The following is an 18,811-nucleotide window of genomic DNA, read 5'->3' as shown; positions in this document are numbered from 1 at the left end:
ATACATCTCTGGGTTTGACTTTGAAGGATCATCATACATACCACCCCAAAAACAACCAGACCACTCCACTGTTCTAGGAAACAAAGCCCATAAACAAGTTCCGTGGAATCTGGGAGGATTGTCTGTTAGTTTGTTTTTGTGTGTGGTTTTCTAACAGCAGTTCTCATCATCGACACCAGGAAAAAAATGCACAACAAAACTGGCTGCATAAAGACGACACCATGAATATATATGGAGTCTGACACAACCAAGAGTTAGTTACTCTGGCGCACACTGGAACACACTATAAAGAAGATGATGGGGAGTGGTTACCCCTAGGCTGCAGTAAGTTAGTTGGTTAACAACAGGAGGACTTGCTGAGGAGTCTCCTGGATCTATTGGGGTATATATACCAATACAGAGTTGTTTGTACTTATGTACTATACATTTGATAAAGATAGTGGCTGATGATGTCATGGGGCCTAGCTCGCATAACCAGCTCCACTGTGTGAGAGAGTTGTATCTAAAATAAGAAGAAGGCAATGTGGCGCGAGAAAGAGAAGTTTGACCAGAAGGGGAAATGCCGCATGGCACCATATGTGAAAAGCTAAAGTACACAAGGTTAAAGCGGAGAATGAAAAAGAAGGAAAGGTCCAAAAATTGTGTTATCGTAACAAAGTCTTTATAGCAAAATTACCCAGTAAAGCAGAAATTCAGCTGCATTTATTGCAACAGGAAACAAAAAATGGAGTGGTTTGAGGAACCGCTGCTTGGTTATTGGTGGGTCTGAAGTTGGAAGAGACTCAGTAAATCCCCAGGCCCCTGGGATCCTGGAAATATATACTTTTTTGAATACTGATTAACTTTACCTAACAGGATACAACTGCAAATGTATGCAAAACAAATGAACAAAAAGGGCATAACTGCAGAAAAGCTGGAGTTAGAGGAAAGGTGCCAATGCCTGCTCTCCCATGTAAATGCTTTCAACCTGAAGGTTGAAAGGTATCTAGGCAATATTGATGTTGCCGAGTTTCTTAAGGAGGTCCCGGGGTGGCCAACCTCCAACAAAGATGATAATGCAGAAAACATAAATCTGTTTGACCTCCCAGGTTCCTTTGATGGTGATGATAAGCCTATTGAGAGGAGAAAATTGGCATTACCCTCTAACTTAGGAAAAGGCACTTGAAAAATTGAAGGCCTACACCATCTAGTAAGCCAGAAGCTTATGCTCTGGGAAGGTCAGACCAATGATGCCTTGCACCAGATATGTATCCTACTGGGTCAAAAGTCTTTTCTATTCAGGATAAAGGTGAGAACGTCCCAAGGCTCTCAAAAGAAAAAGTTGAAGGCCTAGGCAGAGGTTACCCATGTGGAAGCTGACATCAAACTCCACTCAGCCATATATAACAGAGCCCAGCATGCAATCATATCTCTGGGGTGCCAGGCAGAAATATTACAAAAATATCAAAAGCTCAAACCAGACCACCTCAAGACAAGTACCCAGTTTATGAATCCCAATGCAACCAGACTCCGCAACCCTGCATTGCCATGGTTTTGGGGCATAGATCTGAAAGGTGACACCTCCCAACAGATATGGATGTCTGAATGTATGTGCCCCAGCCCGGTCACAGTTTCACAGTATTAAATAGCTAACATTTAGTAATAAAATACACTTTACCGGGTTCACTAGCTAAGAGCAAAAGCCACATACAATAGGTGGATAGAAGAAGACATTCTGGTGTGCCTCAAGATGAAGTGGACATTTCAGTATTTTCAACATCAAGCTAAGCGTTGGAAGGGTTTTCAAGATGCCAATAAAATGGAGGCTAAATCCAGTCATGTAGCATATGCAGAGAGGTAAATCAGGATGTGGAACCAGTTCTCAGAATAGGCAAAGGACTCATTCCAAAGGCTAGGCATAGTGGTTTAAGGAATAACTAGAACAGTGGACCAATCAATAACACCGCAATTTAATAGAAACCCAGAGTCCGTTATACTATATAATAGTAGTCCAGTATTCCCGGGTTTTACAGTAATCCAGTGTTCCCGGGCTTCTTAGCATTCCAATACTCCACGGGCTTCTACTTGCTCCCGGTATCCAACTACAGCGTGCCTAGGTTTCACCCTTTTCATTGAGCAAGCTACTACAGATAGCTACAAACTTGCAGCAGTGATGTACCCAGATCTGGGACCTGTCCTAAATGCAATGCCTCCGAAGATACCATGGGAGAAAGACATCCAGGGAGATGGAGGACCCAGAACAAGACTGCTGAGGTTATACCAACAGCCAAAGCTGATGCAATGTCTATCAACAATTTCCAGGAGAGATGCAAAGCTCAAAATGTGTCTGGGAGTGTCTATTATCCTTTCTGGGAGGGGTTTTATCATTGCAACATCCACATGGCCATAACACCTGATATACTTCCAATTATTTAGGGACCAAGGTCTGTGGAAGGGTCTAGCGCACAAGCTAAGCCGATTCCCCATCTCGTCCCCGCACTCTGCAGCTCCGTTACTCTGAAGAAGAGGCCATAGTTCTGACAAACTTCTCCCTTCCGGATTGATGGTCTGTTTATAGGAGACTAGGTATTTTAAGGACAGCTCAACATTACTACTTTTGTATGGTCAAAATGTTCTAGTAATATTTCATAATTTCTTTACTGTTTTTAACACCATTTTGGGAGGTCAAAATTTTCCTCACAGTGAAGTGATGGGATCTGAGAGGACCCTGATAATCCCTATAGAGGGTAGATTAGAAATTCGCACTTTTTGAGGTCTCACATCTGTATGATTTTGTGTCCAGATGGCAATCTAGTAACATTTGTTTCGGTGTCCGGATGGCTAATCTGGCCTTCTAGAAATGCCAAAAAATCTGTCTTATGGCTCAAAATATCATGAATTGTCCTACAAGACAACAGGTATCTAGAAATTTGTCAAAAATAGAATAGAGTATAATAAATACGATGGTGAAAGAATTTTATGGATAGCTCACCTGTGGCAACAATGGCAGACCTGACACTAAGGCTTCCACCTCCAAAAGTGCAAATTTTGAGGGAAAGATGAATAGATTTGGCCAGATCCTGTGTTGCGAATATGGTGGCTTTGTCTTAGAAAATGTCTATGGGGACTCCCCTACAATGCCACATACTTACCAAGCTGGTTGGGGCCTTGAGATGTATGGAGAAATGAAAACAGTGATGGAGGCGTGATTAGACCACCAAAACAGGAAATCACGCACTGAGATAGTGAGTCAAAGCCTGCCAGCTCCAATACGGTACATCCCGCAAACATCAATCACTGACTAATAATGAAGCGTTTAGGACTTACTAAGTATCAACTGATCAACAGACTGCTTTCCCTTATCTCCAACTGATCCTCATATCTCATGCCTCCCATGCAGACTAGAAGACATCGCCGTCATGCTTCAACATCTCAACAGCCTCCCACCAGTGATGTGTGACTTGAGGAATAAATACAGCTGCATGCAAAGCTACCAGTACCGGTGCGGCGAAAAACCTCAAGGCAGCATGTTGTGACTTAGGGATCTTGAGACACTACTATACGGCACTCAGGAGGTATAATGGGAAAGCTTTGCCTAGTTGCGAGGCTCATATTCAGCAGCAGCATTTGAATCAGGCGCAGGATAGGGTATTATTGGAGTGGATTGAATTTCTAGGTAATACACCCTCTCTGCAAACAAACTGTCGCCCCCTGTTATGCACAAAGTGCTTAACAAAGTCTGAGGGTTTGTCAAGGTTTGAAAAGAGACTTATCCGAGGACAAGTGCGAGAATGTAGTTCAGAGTTTAGTTCTTCCAACAAGAGTTGGTCTTCTTCTGAGTAGAAGTCTTGATCTTAATAGTCTAGCTTTGTAAGCATAAACTGCATAGAATTGTATTGGAGAATACTACTACTGTTACATGTGTATTTATAATAGAAAGAATTGGTGATAGGAGTTAGGTCCTATCTAGGGCAGGTCAGTCCGTTGAGGACTAAGTACTATACTAGGTAATGCAAATGCGAGAAGAACGGAAATGTACGTGAAGGAAATGAGTCATTGGTCCAATGGTATAACCAATGAGTAAAGAAAAATGAGTAGTCCTTAAATGTTCAATAGAAATTGTAACATTACCCCCTTATTTGCTCCGAGTTTCACCAAAATTTAGTACCTTTGCCGTCAATATTGTAACTGTTGTTGTAGCTGACATCTCCATGTAATCCTTCCATTAGAATCCTATCCTCGTCTTCCCTGCGGATAGGACACCAATTAAAACTATGTCCCAGTGCACAACGGGCACAGTTGGGGCAATAGTAGGCTTCGCAATAATATGTGCGATGATCGCTCCAACTGCAGTTTTGGCAGTATAGAGCGTTGTTACGAATGCCTTTGTGGTATCTTTGTCGGGTTTTGGATGAGGTGTCGGATTGGGGAGTGGTTGGATTGTCATCTCCCAGGTTGTACATTCCTGTGTACAACTGATCAATCATGGCTGCATCATCATCTATGTTGATTGGATTGGAGGGAGAGCCAGTCTCAGGCCTGTGCACTGCGCCAGGCAGACTGTCTTTCTGACCCTTTGACATACAAGATTGCCATTTTGATGAAGTTCTGGCAGCAGGGATCTAGAGTATCACCTCTTGCCGGCCGCGTCGAGCTCCTCGCCAGTTTGTCAGGCAACGGGTTTAGGCGTTTGGTACTGGTCGAGGTGGAGATGATGGGGGAGACGGTGGTTTTGGGTTCAACCCAATGGAACGGGGACTGGAGGGGCTCAACTCTTGTGAGATCGGGCTGGTTGGGGCGGTGGGAATATATTCTTCCACCAACTGGGTGGACAGAGGTTGTTGGGTGACAATGTGGTAGGTGCGCTCCGGGGTAACACTGGTCCGTTCTGGGTATGATAGGGACTGGTGGGACAAACCGGGTGGAGGAGTACTTGTATAGCCGTCTCGCTCTATCCGTGTGCGTGCCTCTGTTAGCAAGGTCCTCCCGCCTAATTCCAAACATGCCTTTGCCGCGTCCGTCTGCCCATTCAAGGAGTTCATCCTCAAGTGTCCTTCCAAAGATTCCAAAACTAATTTTTCCATCCGGAGTACCCAACAGATACTGTAACAACCAAGAGTGATTTACTCTGGCGCACACAGAACACACTATAGAGGATAATGAAAGATGGGGAGTGGGTACCCCTTGGGCTGCAGTGAGTTAGTTAGTATACAACAGGAGGACTCGCTCAGGAGTCTCCTGGATCTATTGGGATATATATACTACTATAGGTTTGTTTGTACATATGTACTATACAGTTGATGGAGGCAGTGGCTGATGATGTCATAGGGCCTAGCCCATATGGCCAGCTCCACTGCGTGAGAGAGTTGAATCTAAAATAAGAGAAAGGCAACGCGGCACGAGAAAGGGGAAATGCCGCGTGGCACCATGTGTGAAAGCTAAAGTATAAAGTTAAAGCGGAGAATGAAAAGAAAGGAAATGTCCAGAAATTGTGTTATCGTAACAGATACTCGAGTCCTAACTGCTGAGCTGTGAACGCTCGTTTTCCAACGAATGTAGTGAGTCTATGGCTTTTAGCAGTTCATCAGCTACGAGATCTATGGCAAGGAAGTTATGCATGGAAGAGAGTGTGTGGTACGCATGGGGGCAGCGTTTTTCTGTTTCATAAAATAAATAGATGTAGGCGTTTTTGGCTGACATTAGCTCTATGGTGTCAGAGACGTCAGCTTGGTTGTGTTGTTGCCCTCGGGCAAAGGACATTTGTTCATTGGCTAGCATGTTGGCCTCGCCAGGTACGGAATAAGTGGTGATGGGGAAGCCGGTAGAGTGGGAAGTAGACATGTTTGTGTTGAGAGACAGAGGATCATTGGTGGTGGGGTGGTTGTCTCTTTAATGCAGCTTGTGGTCCTTCTTATAGGCTTCCAGTATCTCCGCAGCATTGGTTAAATGTTCTTCTGGTTCCCATGAATTTTCGGAATGAGGGTAATGGCGCTATTTGATCAGGTAGCGGCGCCCGCGTTTCCAGGGTTTGTATCTAAGAATACTTTCTACTTTGTATTCTTCTTCTTCGTTAACAAGGTCAGGTGGTGGTCGGATACAGTTTGGGCCGTGAGTGTTGGTCTCTGTATATGGGGTGAGAAGGGATGCATGGAAAATGTTGTGTATCCTCCAATGGGGAGGCAGGGATAGTCAGTAGTTTACCGGGGAAATCTTTGCTTGGATACAAAAAGGTCTGATGCGTTTCATGTTAAACTTCTTGTATTAGGTAGCTTTTTCTCATAGGTTGGTGTTTTCTAACCACACCTTTTGTCCTTCGGAGAATTGCGTGAACTTGTTTATGGGCTTTGCCTCCTATAACAGTGGATGCTCTGGTTGTTCGTGGGGTGGTATGTATAAGGATCCTTCAAAGTAAAACCCAGAGATATATGGGTGTGGGTTTTGAGGAGGAGGGATAGTTGAATTGATAGAAGATAGTGTTAGAATATACTCTGACATACCAATACTCCATAGGATAATACCTCTGATTTGTAAGCCAGCCCAGTATGCAGCAGCTATTCTGTGTAAGATGTCCGTGGTTGCATGTCATGTTTAAGATCCTACATTGTATAGCCTTGGCCATATAGCTCAATTGGTGGAGCAGCTGGCATGTATCCAGAAGGTTCCAGGTTCAATCCCTGGTCTGGTCAATATCCAATTTTATCAGATAGGGGCTTAGTGACGAGTATAGATGAGCACTACCTTGCTAATCGTAGCACAAGGTAGGTTTGAGAACAACAAGGATGACAAGGTGACAAGGTGACAAGGTTCCCAGTGATAGCAGGCTCCTGACACACAAACTGTAGTGCTCAGAAGGACTCTAATCAAAAGGGATAACAATGACTTCAAAAGTGGGAAGTGACGATGACAGCAATTCACAGTGGTAGCAGTGGGAACTGTTGTGACCACACTGGATCACAAGTAGAAGAGTAGTGAACTTGAGATTAGAGAAGAAGTCTGGATTGGAGTTCTTTGTTATTTTTTTACAAGGTAAAATACAGGGGTTTATATAGTAAAAAGAAAGGTAGGCTATGCACAGTATAGCTGCGCAAAAAGAATGAGAAAGAACATGAAGGAAGGAATTTATGCTTACAAATCCTGCGTAGGTAGTACAGGATAAGAGTGTCAAAAAAAGGAAAAGAAAGGGATAGAACAATGAATGCTGTGAATAATGTCACAGGTTTGTACAGCCATAAAGTAAAGTCCAATAGCAAAAAGAGAGCAGGAAAATCATGATGTCATGGGAAGAAGATGCAGTAAAAAAAGGGCAAGGAAAAACACTATCAGTATCAACGCAGTTCCTTTATTTTCAGTCAGGCATTCTAAAAAAATATGTGTCCATAAAAATGATTCAAAAATCAAAAATAATTGCACTGTAAATGAATGTTCTGCTGAAGAAAAAGAAACTGGAGCCACCGGTCCACCACCTAGTCCAAATCCAACAGTTCCATGGCCTTACCAATGGACTGGTTGTGTTGGACCACCTGATCAAACGAGGGAGGGAGAGGAGTAGTTCCAATTTGGAACAAGTGAGTCCCAGGCAGCGTGTGGTAGGTGTAGCTGTAGCGAAGATGATGGACAAAAGATAAGTGTACCCAAGTGAATGGGACAGCAATGAACATGGGCGACGCAAGGGGATGAACCTTCTCTAGCTCATAAACTACCCACCCACACTCCAACCAGGCAAGACAAGCAACTGATGTTTTGATAGTATATGATGGCAGATTGACGTCATGAAGATGGACCTGTTACCCTATTTGGACTGGCCGCCGGGGTTTTGCTGATATCAGCAGTGGCATGTGGTAGTCAACAGATTGGCGACAGAAGTAGATAGGAAGTGGTGACATCAGAAATAGTGGGGGTGCAAAAAAGATGAGGAGGAGGAGGGTGGAGGTGATGAAGAGGTCGATTAGAATGGGGATCCAGAAACAACTGTCAGGTGAGAATAAAAAGGAGAGGAAGGGGCCCATGGTGGGGCTAGGCAAAGGAAGGGGAGTAAGGGAAACAATGAAAGCAAGGGCGCAATGCAATGTGTAGCCAGTGGCGACGCAAAAATTTGCCGAAATGCCGAAACACGGAAAGTACCGGATGGAAAAGCAAAGGTGAGCGTGACTGGATTGCCTAATAGAGGTGGTGCTGATCAGCCACAAGTTCTAAAAAGGCAATATTAATTACTATTCCATGTGGCACTGTGCCTGTGTGGCGCAAAAGCGAGTCTTTTCGAATATTCGCTTCGTTATTGACACCTGTTCATGCTACCAATCAATTTTGGTGCATGACAACGGTGGGAATGGGATACAATACAAGGCCACAGTGCCTTTATGATGTGCAAACTGGCCCATTTGAAGGATAAGCTAAGTAGGATGAAGGGAAGGGGAAAAAGAGAAAGGGGTTACACATTCACGCCAAACTTCTGACTAGCACTGAGTTGAGTGAGAGGCATATGGCAGAAGAAGAAGAACGGCGAGGAAAGGTGAGGAAAGAAGAAGAGGCCAAGGCCCTAAAAGCAGTCAAGATGGCTGAGTACCAGGCCCAGATGGCCAGGCCAAATGGTACCAAGGTCTTTACAGGAGCACTGGGCAGCAAGGCAAAGACAGACCTCCAGCTCATTGCAGCGGCACCCAGCCTGAGTGTCAATGGCAAAAAGCAGGAGGTCCTTGATTCAATCAAGGACCACTTTGAAGCCCACCCAGACCTGGAAAGGAACGCCTGCTTTGCGGGTTTATTTGGAACTCGTGCTCGAAGACAGGTACTTTTATTGACTTATTTACCAGCTCTTTTTAATATATTCTAGGCTGCTGCCCCTCCTTCAGCCCCCACAACATCGTTTTCACTCCCATCTGGAAGCGGCATATCCATGCCTGTTGGTTCGTTACTTGAGGTTCCCCCCAGGTCCTTACCAATGCCATATCTGCCCCAGTTGTATCTATAACAGCCCCACAAGAGTTATCCCCCTTCGTTCTTGCCTGATACTCATAATACTTTGACATTTTCTCCATCATCAAGTTCAGGTATTTCTCAACATTCCCAAAATATGCCTTATTTTGTACCTACTAATTTCATTCATAGTAATAATAGCATGTTTAATAGATAGAATGTATTTTATTTCCTGCTCAAATCCTTCACTTTCATGGCTTGAAACTCGAAACAATGCACTTACACTACGAGCATTCGCCGAAATCACTTGGTGCGACATACCAAAAGCACAGCGCTAACTGAAAGCCTACTATGGCTATGCTCCGGACCATAATTGGGAGTGAAAAGGTAAACAATGGGTCTAATATCGCATAACTATTCCTTTATGGGATGAGCCAAACCATCCTGTTCTAGGATATGGCCGTAACATCATAATCGCAGTAAGCCTATTCTTTGACTGTTGCAGATAATTTTGGCTGTTCCAGAGCTGCCACTTATCTTTCCCTTTGTGCGACAGGGAAATGCAATCCCACAAAGACTAGCAGTGAAGAATAGATAAAGACCAAACATGTATATTTTTACCTTTTGATTCTTTGTTCAATCTTGGAGCACACCGGTGAAAGTTTTCCATTTGCATCTCTGGTGTTAGACTGTTGCAACTTGCTATTTTGGCAATTGCTCGTAGTGTTACTAGCAGCGTCAGGACTTGTCGGAAATTTTGATCATTTGGCCGAATCCTGCCGACGAGCTCCGCCTGATTTCGTCTGTGTGTGTGCCGCTGTGACCTAGTGTGACCGAAAGTTGCAGAACGTGTGTCGTCGTTTCGGTTTTGTTCCGCTGCACCAACGCTTCTATTTCTTGCTTATTTTACTACATAGGCAGCTAGAAAACTAAAAATTGTATCTACTGGTCAAGTTCCGATGGTCTCAAGTCCAACGACTGGTGAGTAATTCAACTTCTCCTCAGACCAATTGCACCTATTGTCCAGCCATAGTATAGGATTATCAGGGTCCTGATCTGAGCCACAATTGGCGGTGTTGCGTGGGAATCACAGGTGAATTTATTTTTCCAAAAGTTCCTCTAACATTCTTTTAAGGAAACATTTCACTCAGAGATTTGGGGTTTGGTCAGGCCCGGGACCTTGCCCGGGACAGCTCTTATCAAAATACCAGCATCAGCCAATACTAATGAATATTCTTGCTTTCTGATGTGTCGATGATGTGGTCTGACGGGGAAGATTAGAATGCCCTGCACGCCTTGTCTGGTCTTGCACGTCTTCTCTGTTCCTATCTTTTGATGACTTTATCAGACTATGAGGGACATCAAGGATCAACTTGAATCATGATGTATCGCGCTGTGAGCCATTGACTGTGGAAATGCAGTATGTTCTGATGCGAGATGCACGCCCCTAGAAGCACTGAAGAAATAGTTAATTCCCGTCACGCTCAGTACCAGAGTATAAAGGTAGCTGGTATGGACTAACGAGACCCATACTGAAACGCAGAATGTCTACGAGACATCAGTCCATTATCCAACCAATTGCCATTGTGAGTATGCCCGATTTCCAACAATCATTGAAAGGCTCTAACAATATGTTGCTTGTCATAGGTTGGTATAAGTGCTGAGCTTCCAAGTGGAGTTTATGCAGAGAAAAATTTCGATTACAAGGAATTTTTCGAGTTTCTCTTGAACAAAGGCGAAGCGTACGAAGAAATACCCACTGATCGTTTCGACATCCGTTCGTAAGTTTTCATCAGAAAATGTCTTTTGATAAGCCAGATAACAGAGAACACACTCAGATGGGGGGGTCATGCCATGGGTCAGGTTTCCACATCGCATGGTTCATTCCTTAAAGAGGTTGATTTCTTCGACCACACTGAATTTGGTATATCAGCAAAAGATGCCCGGGCAATGGCTTTAAGCACCAGGAAACTCATAGAGCTTTCGTTCCTAGCCCTCCTAGACTCTGGGATTGACTACAGAGGCCAAAATGTTGGGTGTTTTGCATCAGGGACAGCATTTGACATACTCAGTATTGCGGATCCGGTACGTCTCTTTCACAGAAAAGTGTCAGGTGAATCCATCCATACTATTTTTCAGGATGAGTTCGAAGCAAAAGGATCATTTGCGGGTACGCCATGTATGATAGCAAACAAAATATCCTATCACCTCGACTTAAGAGGACCGTCAATACCCGTTGATACTGCTTGCAGTTCAAGTTTGACAGCCCTACACCTGGCTGTTCAATCGCTAAGGACTGGTGATTGCGAAGCCGCTATTGTTGGCGGTTGTCAGTTGAATCTGAGGTATCATAATTTTATCCTTATGATAATGGCAAGACTAATATATACCCTCAAAAGACTGGCAGATTTCGTACAGTATAGTCAAGGTTCACTTTTGGCGCCTGATGGTAAATGCAAACCCTTTGATGCAGATGCTGACGGGTATGCATTCCGACTTTGCTGGCTGTGATATCTCTCTTATATTATTTCTTAGGTTCTCAAGAGGAGAAGGCGCAGTTGTCATAGTGTTGAAAGCATATGACGACGCCGTCCGTGACGCAGACCATATTTATGGGGTAGTATGTATACCGTCGCTATTAGCATTGGAGTTTTATTGAACATCTTATACCGCTAAGATACTTGGGACTGGTATCAATGCATCAGGGTCCGTTGCTCCAGCTTATGCACCCGTAGCAAACGCTCAAATGGAAGCCATGCTTCGAGCTTATCAAGGTACCGGAAAGGATCCCCGAGACGTCGACTTTGTAGAACTGCATGCCACTGGTGAGTGCTGGTCACTAGGTCCACTGAACTGTCAGGATTTGATTCTGGAATTCACAGGAACTGCCGCTGGTGACCCAACTGAATGCAACTGGGTCGGTGAGAATTTTGGCAGAGATTCCGAGTTGCTGATAGGGAGTGTGAAAGGAAATATTGGGTGAGGTTTTGTTGCAGTTCAAGTATACAACGTTTTTTTAATCGTGTCACAAGGCACCTGGAAATTACTGCATTCCTGGCATCTTTATGCAAAATATGTTCCGTTTTCGAGACTTGCATAGTCCCTCCCAATGTCAATCTCAAACGTCACAATCCGACCATAAAATGGGAGCAATATAAATTGCACGTTCCTATGGAACCAGTTAAAATTGAAGCCCGTTCATCTTCACGAAAACTACTAGTATCTATGTGCAGCTCTGGAATTGGCGGTGCAAACGGACACGTCGTCCTGGAAAGTCCTTTGCCCAAGCTCTTGCCTACCGAGGATTTTCTGGCTTCCACCACTCCAGTCCTGATCGCAGCTGGTGGACTGTCGCCAAGGTCTACCAACGCTATCACAGACGGCCTACATGATGTGATCAATACCAACTCACATAAGTGGTCTCCTCTTTCTATCATCTTTGGTCGTCGTGTCCGGCAAATGACATGGCGAACATTTGCAATCGCTCATCCTGATAAAATATCAATTCCTCTTCGCTTTCCGGCTCCGGTGTTATCTCCTCGAGTAAAACCACCTGTTGTCTTCTTGTTCTCTGGGCAGGGTTCCCAGCACATTGATAGTAAGCAATTTTTGTCTTCATTCCATGATGCGTTGTCTATATCTCATTGATATGACCTAAGTGGGCCGTCAGTTGTTCAAGAACTTCCCTATATTTCGTGACACTGTCGTGCAGTTGGACGATTGTTACAAGAGAAAAACCGGAGTTTCTTTTATTTCTCGAACAGGCCTGTTCGATGACGTTACACTGCAAGGCATGTTGCCATCGACTTGGCCTATCTCAGTGATCCTCCCTTCAATCGCTATGGTACAGATCGCCATGTTTGATCTCCTATCCAGCTTTGGTCTCTGCCCTGATATCTTGATAGGTCACTCAGCCGGAGAGACATCACTTTTATATGCATCGGGTGCTGGACCGAAGGAGATGGCAATGGAGATTGCCATTGCTCGTGGTCAAGCGATGACACTACTCGAGGGGTCCAATGGAACAATGGCCGCCTTGGCATGCAGTTCTAAAGAAGCTCAGTCCATCATTGATTTGGTGACTACAGCAAGCGACCAGAAAGAATGTACCTTGGAAATTGCCTGTTTCAATGCACCAGAAGCCGTTACCATCTCAGGCCACACCATCATGATAGACAGAGCTATTGATGTTGCAGTTAGCCGTGGAATCCTTGCTCGGAAGATCCGTACTCGGGTTGCAGTCCACTCGAGTATGATGGAAATGTGTAAAGAGGAATACCACACATCCATTTCCCAGGTGTTTGCTCGATATCCTGGCGCCCATAGGCCTCAGATCACTACGTATTCCACATGTAACGGCAGAATCCTCGATTCTTTCACCGAAGACTACTTTTGGGAAAATACAATAGGGCCTGTACTCTTCACCTCGGCAGCTGAAGCGATTATTCATACACACCCCAATGCTTTGTTCGTGGAAATTAGTGCACATCCCGCTTTATCTTCGTATCTGATCCAGCTAGGCGCTTCTTCTGTTACCTGCCCTATGCGCCGTACCAAAGTGCTTGTGGATCATCATGACCACATTACCTTGTTGAACACTATCGGGCATCTTATTATCTCCGGGATCAACGACGTCAACTTCAGCACGTTAAACCGTGAACAATCGTATTGTCCTCGTATTGAAGTACCACTATATCCATTTTTGAAGAAGCCTGTTCCTTATCTGCCGGACAATTCACGTGTCCTGAAAAAGCAGATGGGGCCACGAAATGGGCCATTGAACTACACAGACCTTCGAATCAACGCTCGGACTCACCCCGAAATCGCCCAGCATAGCATCAATCATGAACCTATCATGCCCGCTTCGGGATTCTTAGAAATGGTAAGTAAATAGTGTAAATTGTCTGTTCTTCATACAGAGGATATGATTTTTTTGGTCAGGTGTTGGAATTTGGCGCAACGACACTATGGAATGTAAAGTTCCACTCAATCCTATCCATGTCCGCCGAGGTACCCTTGCCAGTTTCAGTGGACCTGCATAATGCGCGCTGGTCCGTCGAATCTCATAGGGACGGTAATGCGAGTTCTTCATCTTTCTCATAATTAAAATTCTCGCTTATTTCTATTCAGTCCTTCTCCAGTCGTCTTCATGCAGAAGGGTTCATGTTGAAAGGACCACCTGAGAAGCACAGTCGCATCGATATCAAGGCCATTCAAAGCCGTTGTAAAGTGTTATCCATGGAAGGTATTTTTATTTTAGCACCTCGATGCGTATGATGTGCGAGTAAGTGCTGTTTAGGGTTCTATGATGGTTTCGAACACTTTGCCCAATACGGTCCAGCCTTTCGTCGTATTACAGAGGTTTATCAAGGTTTAAACGAAACCCTAGTTAAAATTAGAGGGGCCGACAGCGACTTACCGGGGTATGTCATTGTTTGACACTTTAGAACTAGTCCTGATGCCAGACAAGGCTGGAGAAATATATCATTCACCCAGCCATTCTGGATGCATGCCTTCACGTGGTGGTCCATCCTAGATTCACCGCGGACCCAAATCGCAAGATTTATTACCTTCCATCACAACTAGAGGCATTCGTATTGTACGATACTTTTTCACATATGGATAGCTTCCCTTCCACCCTTTATGCCCATGCTATCCTTCGAGAATGGTTACCTGGTACGAATATCTCCCTTTCATCCTGATTTCAGACTTATTTCATATCTCACGACTTCAGGCGAATTTGTCACCGATATCGAAGTAGTTAACGAGGAGGGTATCAGAATGTGCACTCTCAGTGGATTTACCGTAGCGCGCCACGAACTTGTTCCTTCGCGAAGCCTAAGCAAGCGTTTTGACATGATTTACCAATCGTTTGGAGTTGACGAGCAATTACCGGTTATCACCGACGGCAGGAAACTTGACTCCAATGCGGAAAATAAAATGGCGAGTTATCACCGACAGGTAACGCTGATTCCTTGCCATGCGACTTCGTGACAACATCTGTTGACAGATGACTGAAAATAACGAAACGAATCAAAGCATCGCAAGAGCCATTTCTATCGTCGACGATACGGAGGTCGTCTACCGCTCTATTCTAACTCATATAGACAAGGGAGGGAAGAAAGTTATACGTATCTTAGGAATTGGCTTGGGTAATAGTTTTCTTCTTTCGCCTGTCGCAATGGCTTATTCTCCGCCGAGATTTCGAAGAATTGGGAAAACAGATACACACGATACTCAAGTCTTTGGGCATCATCCACTTCAAAATTTTCATTGCAGCTCGGGATTCATCGTCTTTATCCCAGCGTTCTCTACCCCCATTCTTCATACCTCTTGAATTTAATGCATCCGAGTCTCTCACTCCGCAGGAGCTTACGGAAGGATCTTTCGACATCATCACTCTTCAAGTTGACAACAAACAACATGTGCAAAATCTGACTACGCTACTCCTGCCTGGCGGTTTTCTTGTCCTGTGGGGTGCGGTAGGGGAGGCACCACTCATATCCAGTGCTTCCGTTCCTATGTCTTCTCAATCCTGGTTGACCACGTGTTCTTCCTTAGGGCTGCGCCCTATCTCGTTTCCAGGAATATCACAATATCAGGATTTCCATCTGTCTGTGGCGCAAAGCCCTTGTTTAGTGTTAGCGGGTACATCCACGGCACGCAGAAAGCAGGATCTCCTAATGTTCCCTTATGCCATTGGCCAAGAGATGGTATTACAGCACAAACTACGAATTCTCAATATCAAGGAAGCCTTCGACTTATGGATCATTGCTAGCAACAATTATGATGCTGATGGAGCACGAGGCTTTACTCGTTCCCTTCGATGTGAATTCCCTCTCTGGAATGTTCGCCTTGCTACTTTCGAAGGTACAATCACACATTCGGAACAAGAGGCTATGATTCATCAGCTTGCAAGCATTCCAGGTATGGAAGTAGAGGTACATGTCGACGGAAAGCACCGAATACAAGTCCCGCGTTTTGTGGAAACCTCCTCTCCTTCCAATTTGCAAATACTGGATCCACTCCCTCTTACTGATGATTGGCCCTCGTCACATGTCCAAGTGCTAGTTTTAGCCACTTCGTCATCCAGTAGTGACACATTTGGATTGGTCGGACGGGTTACCAAAGTTCAACATAATGCAGACCTCCCCTTAATTGATTGTACTGTCATCACTGTGGTGAAGGGCGTACCAGGAAAGTATACGTTGATACACAGAGGCTCGTTCGCTTTGCTGGATGGGGTTGCTGCCAGCCCCAAGGATCTGGCATCGGTTGTACCAGCTCTCCTGGTTGGTGGTATGGCTATTGGTATTGGTTTTCTGAATAATCCATCTCGGGTTCGTCCAGGACGAATTATCATCACACATATCGAGTCCATGATGGGCCGGGCGCTGACATGGTTTTTCACCGCCCTTAATTATCATCCTATCGGATTGCACTCAACGGCTTCTCCCCTTGACTTCTTAACATTGAAGTTACGTGCCGGCGATACTATCATATCTGGATATGGAAAGAGCGATCACGTTTTCGCTAGCTTTCTACGAGGTGGGATCAAGGCGATAAGCTTGAGCTCTAGCCTTGAAGAAGCTTTCGCCATCTCAGGTGACCCCTGGGCGATTGGCGATATTCTTCGGGCTGTAAAAAGCACGCTCGTGTCAGTTCCGATACCAGATCTTTGTATGCCCCTTAACATTCCTGACTCAACCCTTCGGATTGCATCTGCGCTCTTCAAATCTGATAAAGTATACCTCCTTATAGGAGGTGTGGGGAGCATAGGACTGCACATATCCTTATGGATGTATCAGGTGCGTATTATCCCAAGGTTGACATTCACAAGGCTGACATTTGGAGACAATGACACCAACATAAATCAAAAAGAATGGCGCTCGACACATCATCTTAACATCTCGATCCGGCCGGGAAACCCTTGAACGTGCTAACGATATTCTTGCACTACGCATGCTGCAATTCTTGGAAGGTCAACCTGATTTGTCAATAAAACTGGAGGCATCAGATGCAGCCTCACCGGACGCCTTGAAGAGGATCATTGAAGGTATCACACTCCCTATAGCGGGGTGTATGCTGCTCGCAATGGTTTTGGATGATCGTGATTTCTTCTCACACGATGAAGAAAGTTTTGCCTCATCCTTTGTGCCGAAACTGGGTGCTTTCAGGGCTATCGAAGAGGTTTTGGACCTCAAGAGGATTGATTTCTTGATTGTATTTTCGTCTATTTCGACTTTTGGGAACGCCGGACAAACAAATTATGCGAGGTGATTTACAGGCTCGTTAAACAATATAGAGTAGGATTTTAACACAGTATTCACAGCGCAAATACAGCTATAGATGGACAGGTCAGGAAATACAACAACGCGTTCTCTATTGTCACACCAGTGATCACCGACTCCTTCTCGGTGATGGACGGCAATATCAAGGTCACGCACTTCGAACATTTTATCCCGTGGGGGTATTCTGCTAGAGGTAAACCAAGCTCTTCGAGTAAACCGCGGAACAATGTGCTAATATTTTGGTATGTCGTAGAGTTGTGTGATTGTATTGAGGACGCTCTTCTGAAGATGGCTGATGGACCTGTGAATTTATATATCCCACAGTTTGATTGGAATCTTGTGAACCAGCATCTGGGATCCTTTCAATTATACAGCCACCTTGTCCAACCTTCGGTACCACCGCAGGCTATACAGTCAACTGAACATGTAGGGGACGTACTCCGCAGCATTGTTCTACGTTTTCTGGATGTTGAATCAAACGAGTTCTCCGCGGACGTCCCCTTCACGTCATATGGTCTTGATTCGTTATCCGCCGGGCGCCTTGCGTTCGCTCTTCGCCCGTACCTGATCATATCACAGATGCAGCTACTCGCTGATTATAATTTGGTTGATGTTATAGGCTGCGTCAAGAAAGGACAGTCGACAAAGAACGTCGCTGAGGAGCTATCACCTGGTAGCTACTTCCCATTGGACGCACTCAATGCGGAAGGACATGCACTTGTGAAGCTACTCGATCTTGGAGGCGAGCCCTTGATCGTCATGCATGGTGCCAGTGGCAACGTGTTGCCATTCTTACCACTTCAACAATTGCTCAAGAGTTCATTGTGGGCTTTACAAATAACTCCTGACACACCTACAGACTCGGTCAAATCTATGTCCAGGTATTACTACGAGGAAATTAAAGCCGCGCGGCCAAAGGGACCTTATCGTCTCGGCGGGTTTTCTGCCACGAGTATTGTCCTTTTCAGTCTTGCCAGGCTATTCGAAGAAGGTCACGATGTAGTAACACAGATCATTGTCTTCGACCACTTCCCACTTTTGTGGACATCACCCATGCTCGAACCAGATGCAGAAACCGCCTCTCGAAAAACCCCTGGGCCTGATATGATTCGTCATGCCCTCTCCTCCGTCTCCGGCTTATACAGAGCTGATAACGCCCAACGCCAGAAGATTGCAGTTGACTTTGAGGACGCTGTCAATGGACACGATGTTCCGGAATATATGACAGCGTGGTATAATGCGTTCTTGCGGATTGCTGTCACTGCATATGAATTCATGTTTGAGTTACTCCCTACCAATGAACCTTATTCCCTCACGATGTTGCGAGATGCAGTGGTGGAATGGCTGAAGGAGGTGAAGGCGCCAGTGACAACGTGTCTCGCGACTCGAGGAATTATTTCAACTATTCCAGAGGACGCTAAAGCAGGATGGGAAGACTTGGGAACTCGGAAGGTGTTCCCTCAGGCAGAACTGATCGAAATCGAGGGCACGCACTTTAGTATATTCGAGTCGGAAGTAATGGTGGATCTGATTGAGAGGCATCACCGGCCGCAAGCGTGACAGCCCGACTCCTGGGTGATGAATACCGAGAGAAGATATGTACCTATAAACATCCTCTGAACAATTTG

The 18,811-nt window shown here is 45.1% G+C and overlaps 5 protein-coding genes across 5 annotated transcripts; 2 read left to right on the top strand and 3 right to left on the bottom strand.

Annotated features, from left to right (window-relative positions):
* Nucleotides 1–4,130: 4,130 nt before the first annotated feature.
* Nucleotides 4,131–4,562, bottom strand: SERLADRAFT_443763 (uncharacterized protein; the record flags this gene model as incomplete). The annotated part of the gene is made up of 1 exon (XM_007324383.1): nt 4,131–4,562. The coding sequence occupies one exon, from the start codon at nt 4,560–4,562 to the stop codon at nt 4,131–4,133; it is 432 nt and encodes a 143-aa protein (XP_007324445.1).
* Nucleotides 4,563–4,661: 99 nt separating this feature from the next.
* Nucleotides 4,662–5,063, bottom strand: SERLADRAFT_443762 (uncharacterized protein; the record flags this gene model as incomplete). Its single annotated transcript, XM_007324382.1, has 1 exon — nt 4,662–5,063. The coding sequence occupies one exon, from the start codon at nt 5,061–5,063 to the stop codon at nt 4,662–4,664; it is 402 nt and encodes a 133-aa protein (XP_007324444.1).
* Nucleotides 5,064–5,496: 433 nt separating this feature from the next.
* On the bottom strand, nt 5,497–5,820 carry SERLADRAFT_443761 (uncharacterized protein; the record flags this gene model as incomplete). Its single annotated transcript, XM_007324381.1, has 1 exon — nt 5,497–5,820. One exon carries the CDS (start codon nt 5,818–5,820, stop codon nt 5,497–5,499), a length of 324 nt encoding a protein of 107 aa, XP_007324443.1.
* A 2,638-nt stretch (nt 5,821–8,458) lies between these two features.
* SERLADRAFT_443760 (uncharacterized protein) lies at nt 8,459–8,985 on the top strand (the record flags this gene model as incomplete). Its single annotated transcript, XM_007324380.1, has 3 exons — nt 8,459–8,764; nt 8,810–8,882; nt 8,936–8,985. 3 exons carry the CDS (start codon nt 8,459–8,461, stop codon nt 8,983–8,985), a joined length of 429 nt encoding a protein of 142 aa, XP_007324442.1.
* Nucleotides 8,986–10,436: 1,451 nt separating this feature from the next.
* Nucleotides 10,437–18,743, top strand: pks5 (putative polyketide synthase; the record flags this gene model as incomplete). The annotated part of the gene is made up of 19 exons (XM_007324379.1): nt 10,437–10,478; nt 10,540–10,673; nt 10,731–10,977; nt 11,032–11,375; nt 11,428–11,512; nt 11,570–11,717; nt 11,775–11,871; nt 11,925–12,490; nt 12,552–13,774; nt 13,834–13,866; nt 13,922–13,966; nt 14,023–14,137; nt 14,192–14,315; nt 14,363–14,568; nt 14,627–14,853; nt 14,903–15,044; nt 15,094–16,700; nt 16,774–17,168; nt 17,225–18,743. The coding sequence occupies 19 exons, from the start codon at nt 10,437–10,439 to the stop codon at nt 18,741–18,743; spliced, it is 7,299 nt and encodes a 2,432-aa protein (XP_007324441.1).
* Nucleotides 18,744–18,811: the final 68 nt, after the last annotated feature.

The sequence above is a fragment of the Serpula lacrymans genome, assembly GCF_000218685.1.
Source record: "Serpula lacrymans var. lacrymans S7.9 unplaced genomic scaffold SERLAscaffold_19, whole genome shotgun sequence".
Classification (NCBI taxonomy): domain Eukaryota; kingdom Fungi; phylum Basidiomycota; class Agaricomycetes; order Boletales; family Serpulaceae; genus Serpula; species Serpula lacrymans.
The sequence above is the reverse complement of the archived record's forward strand: the minus strand, read 5'-3'. Positions and strand labels throughout refer to the sequence as shown.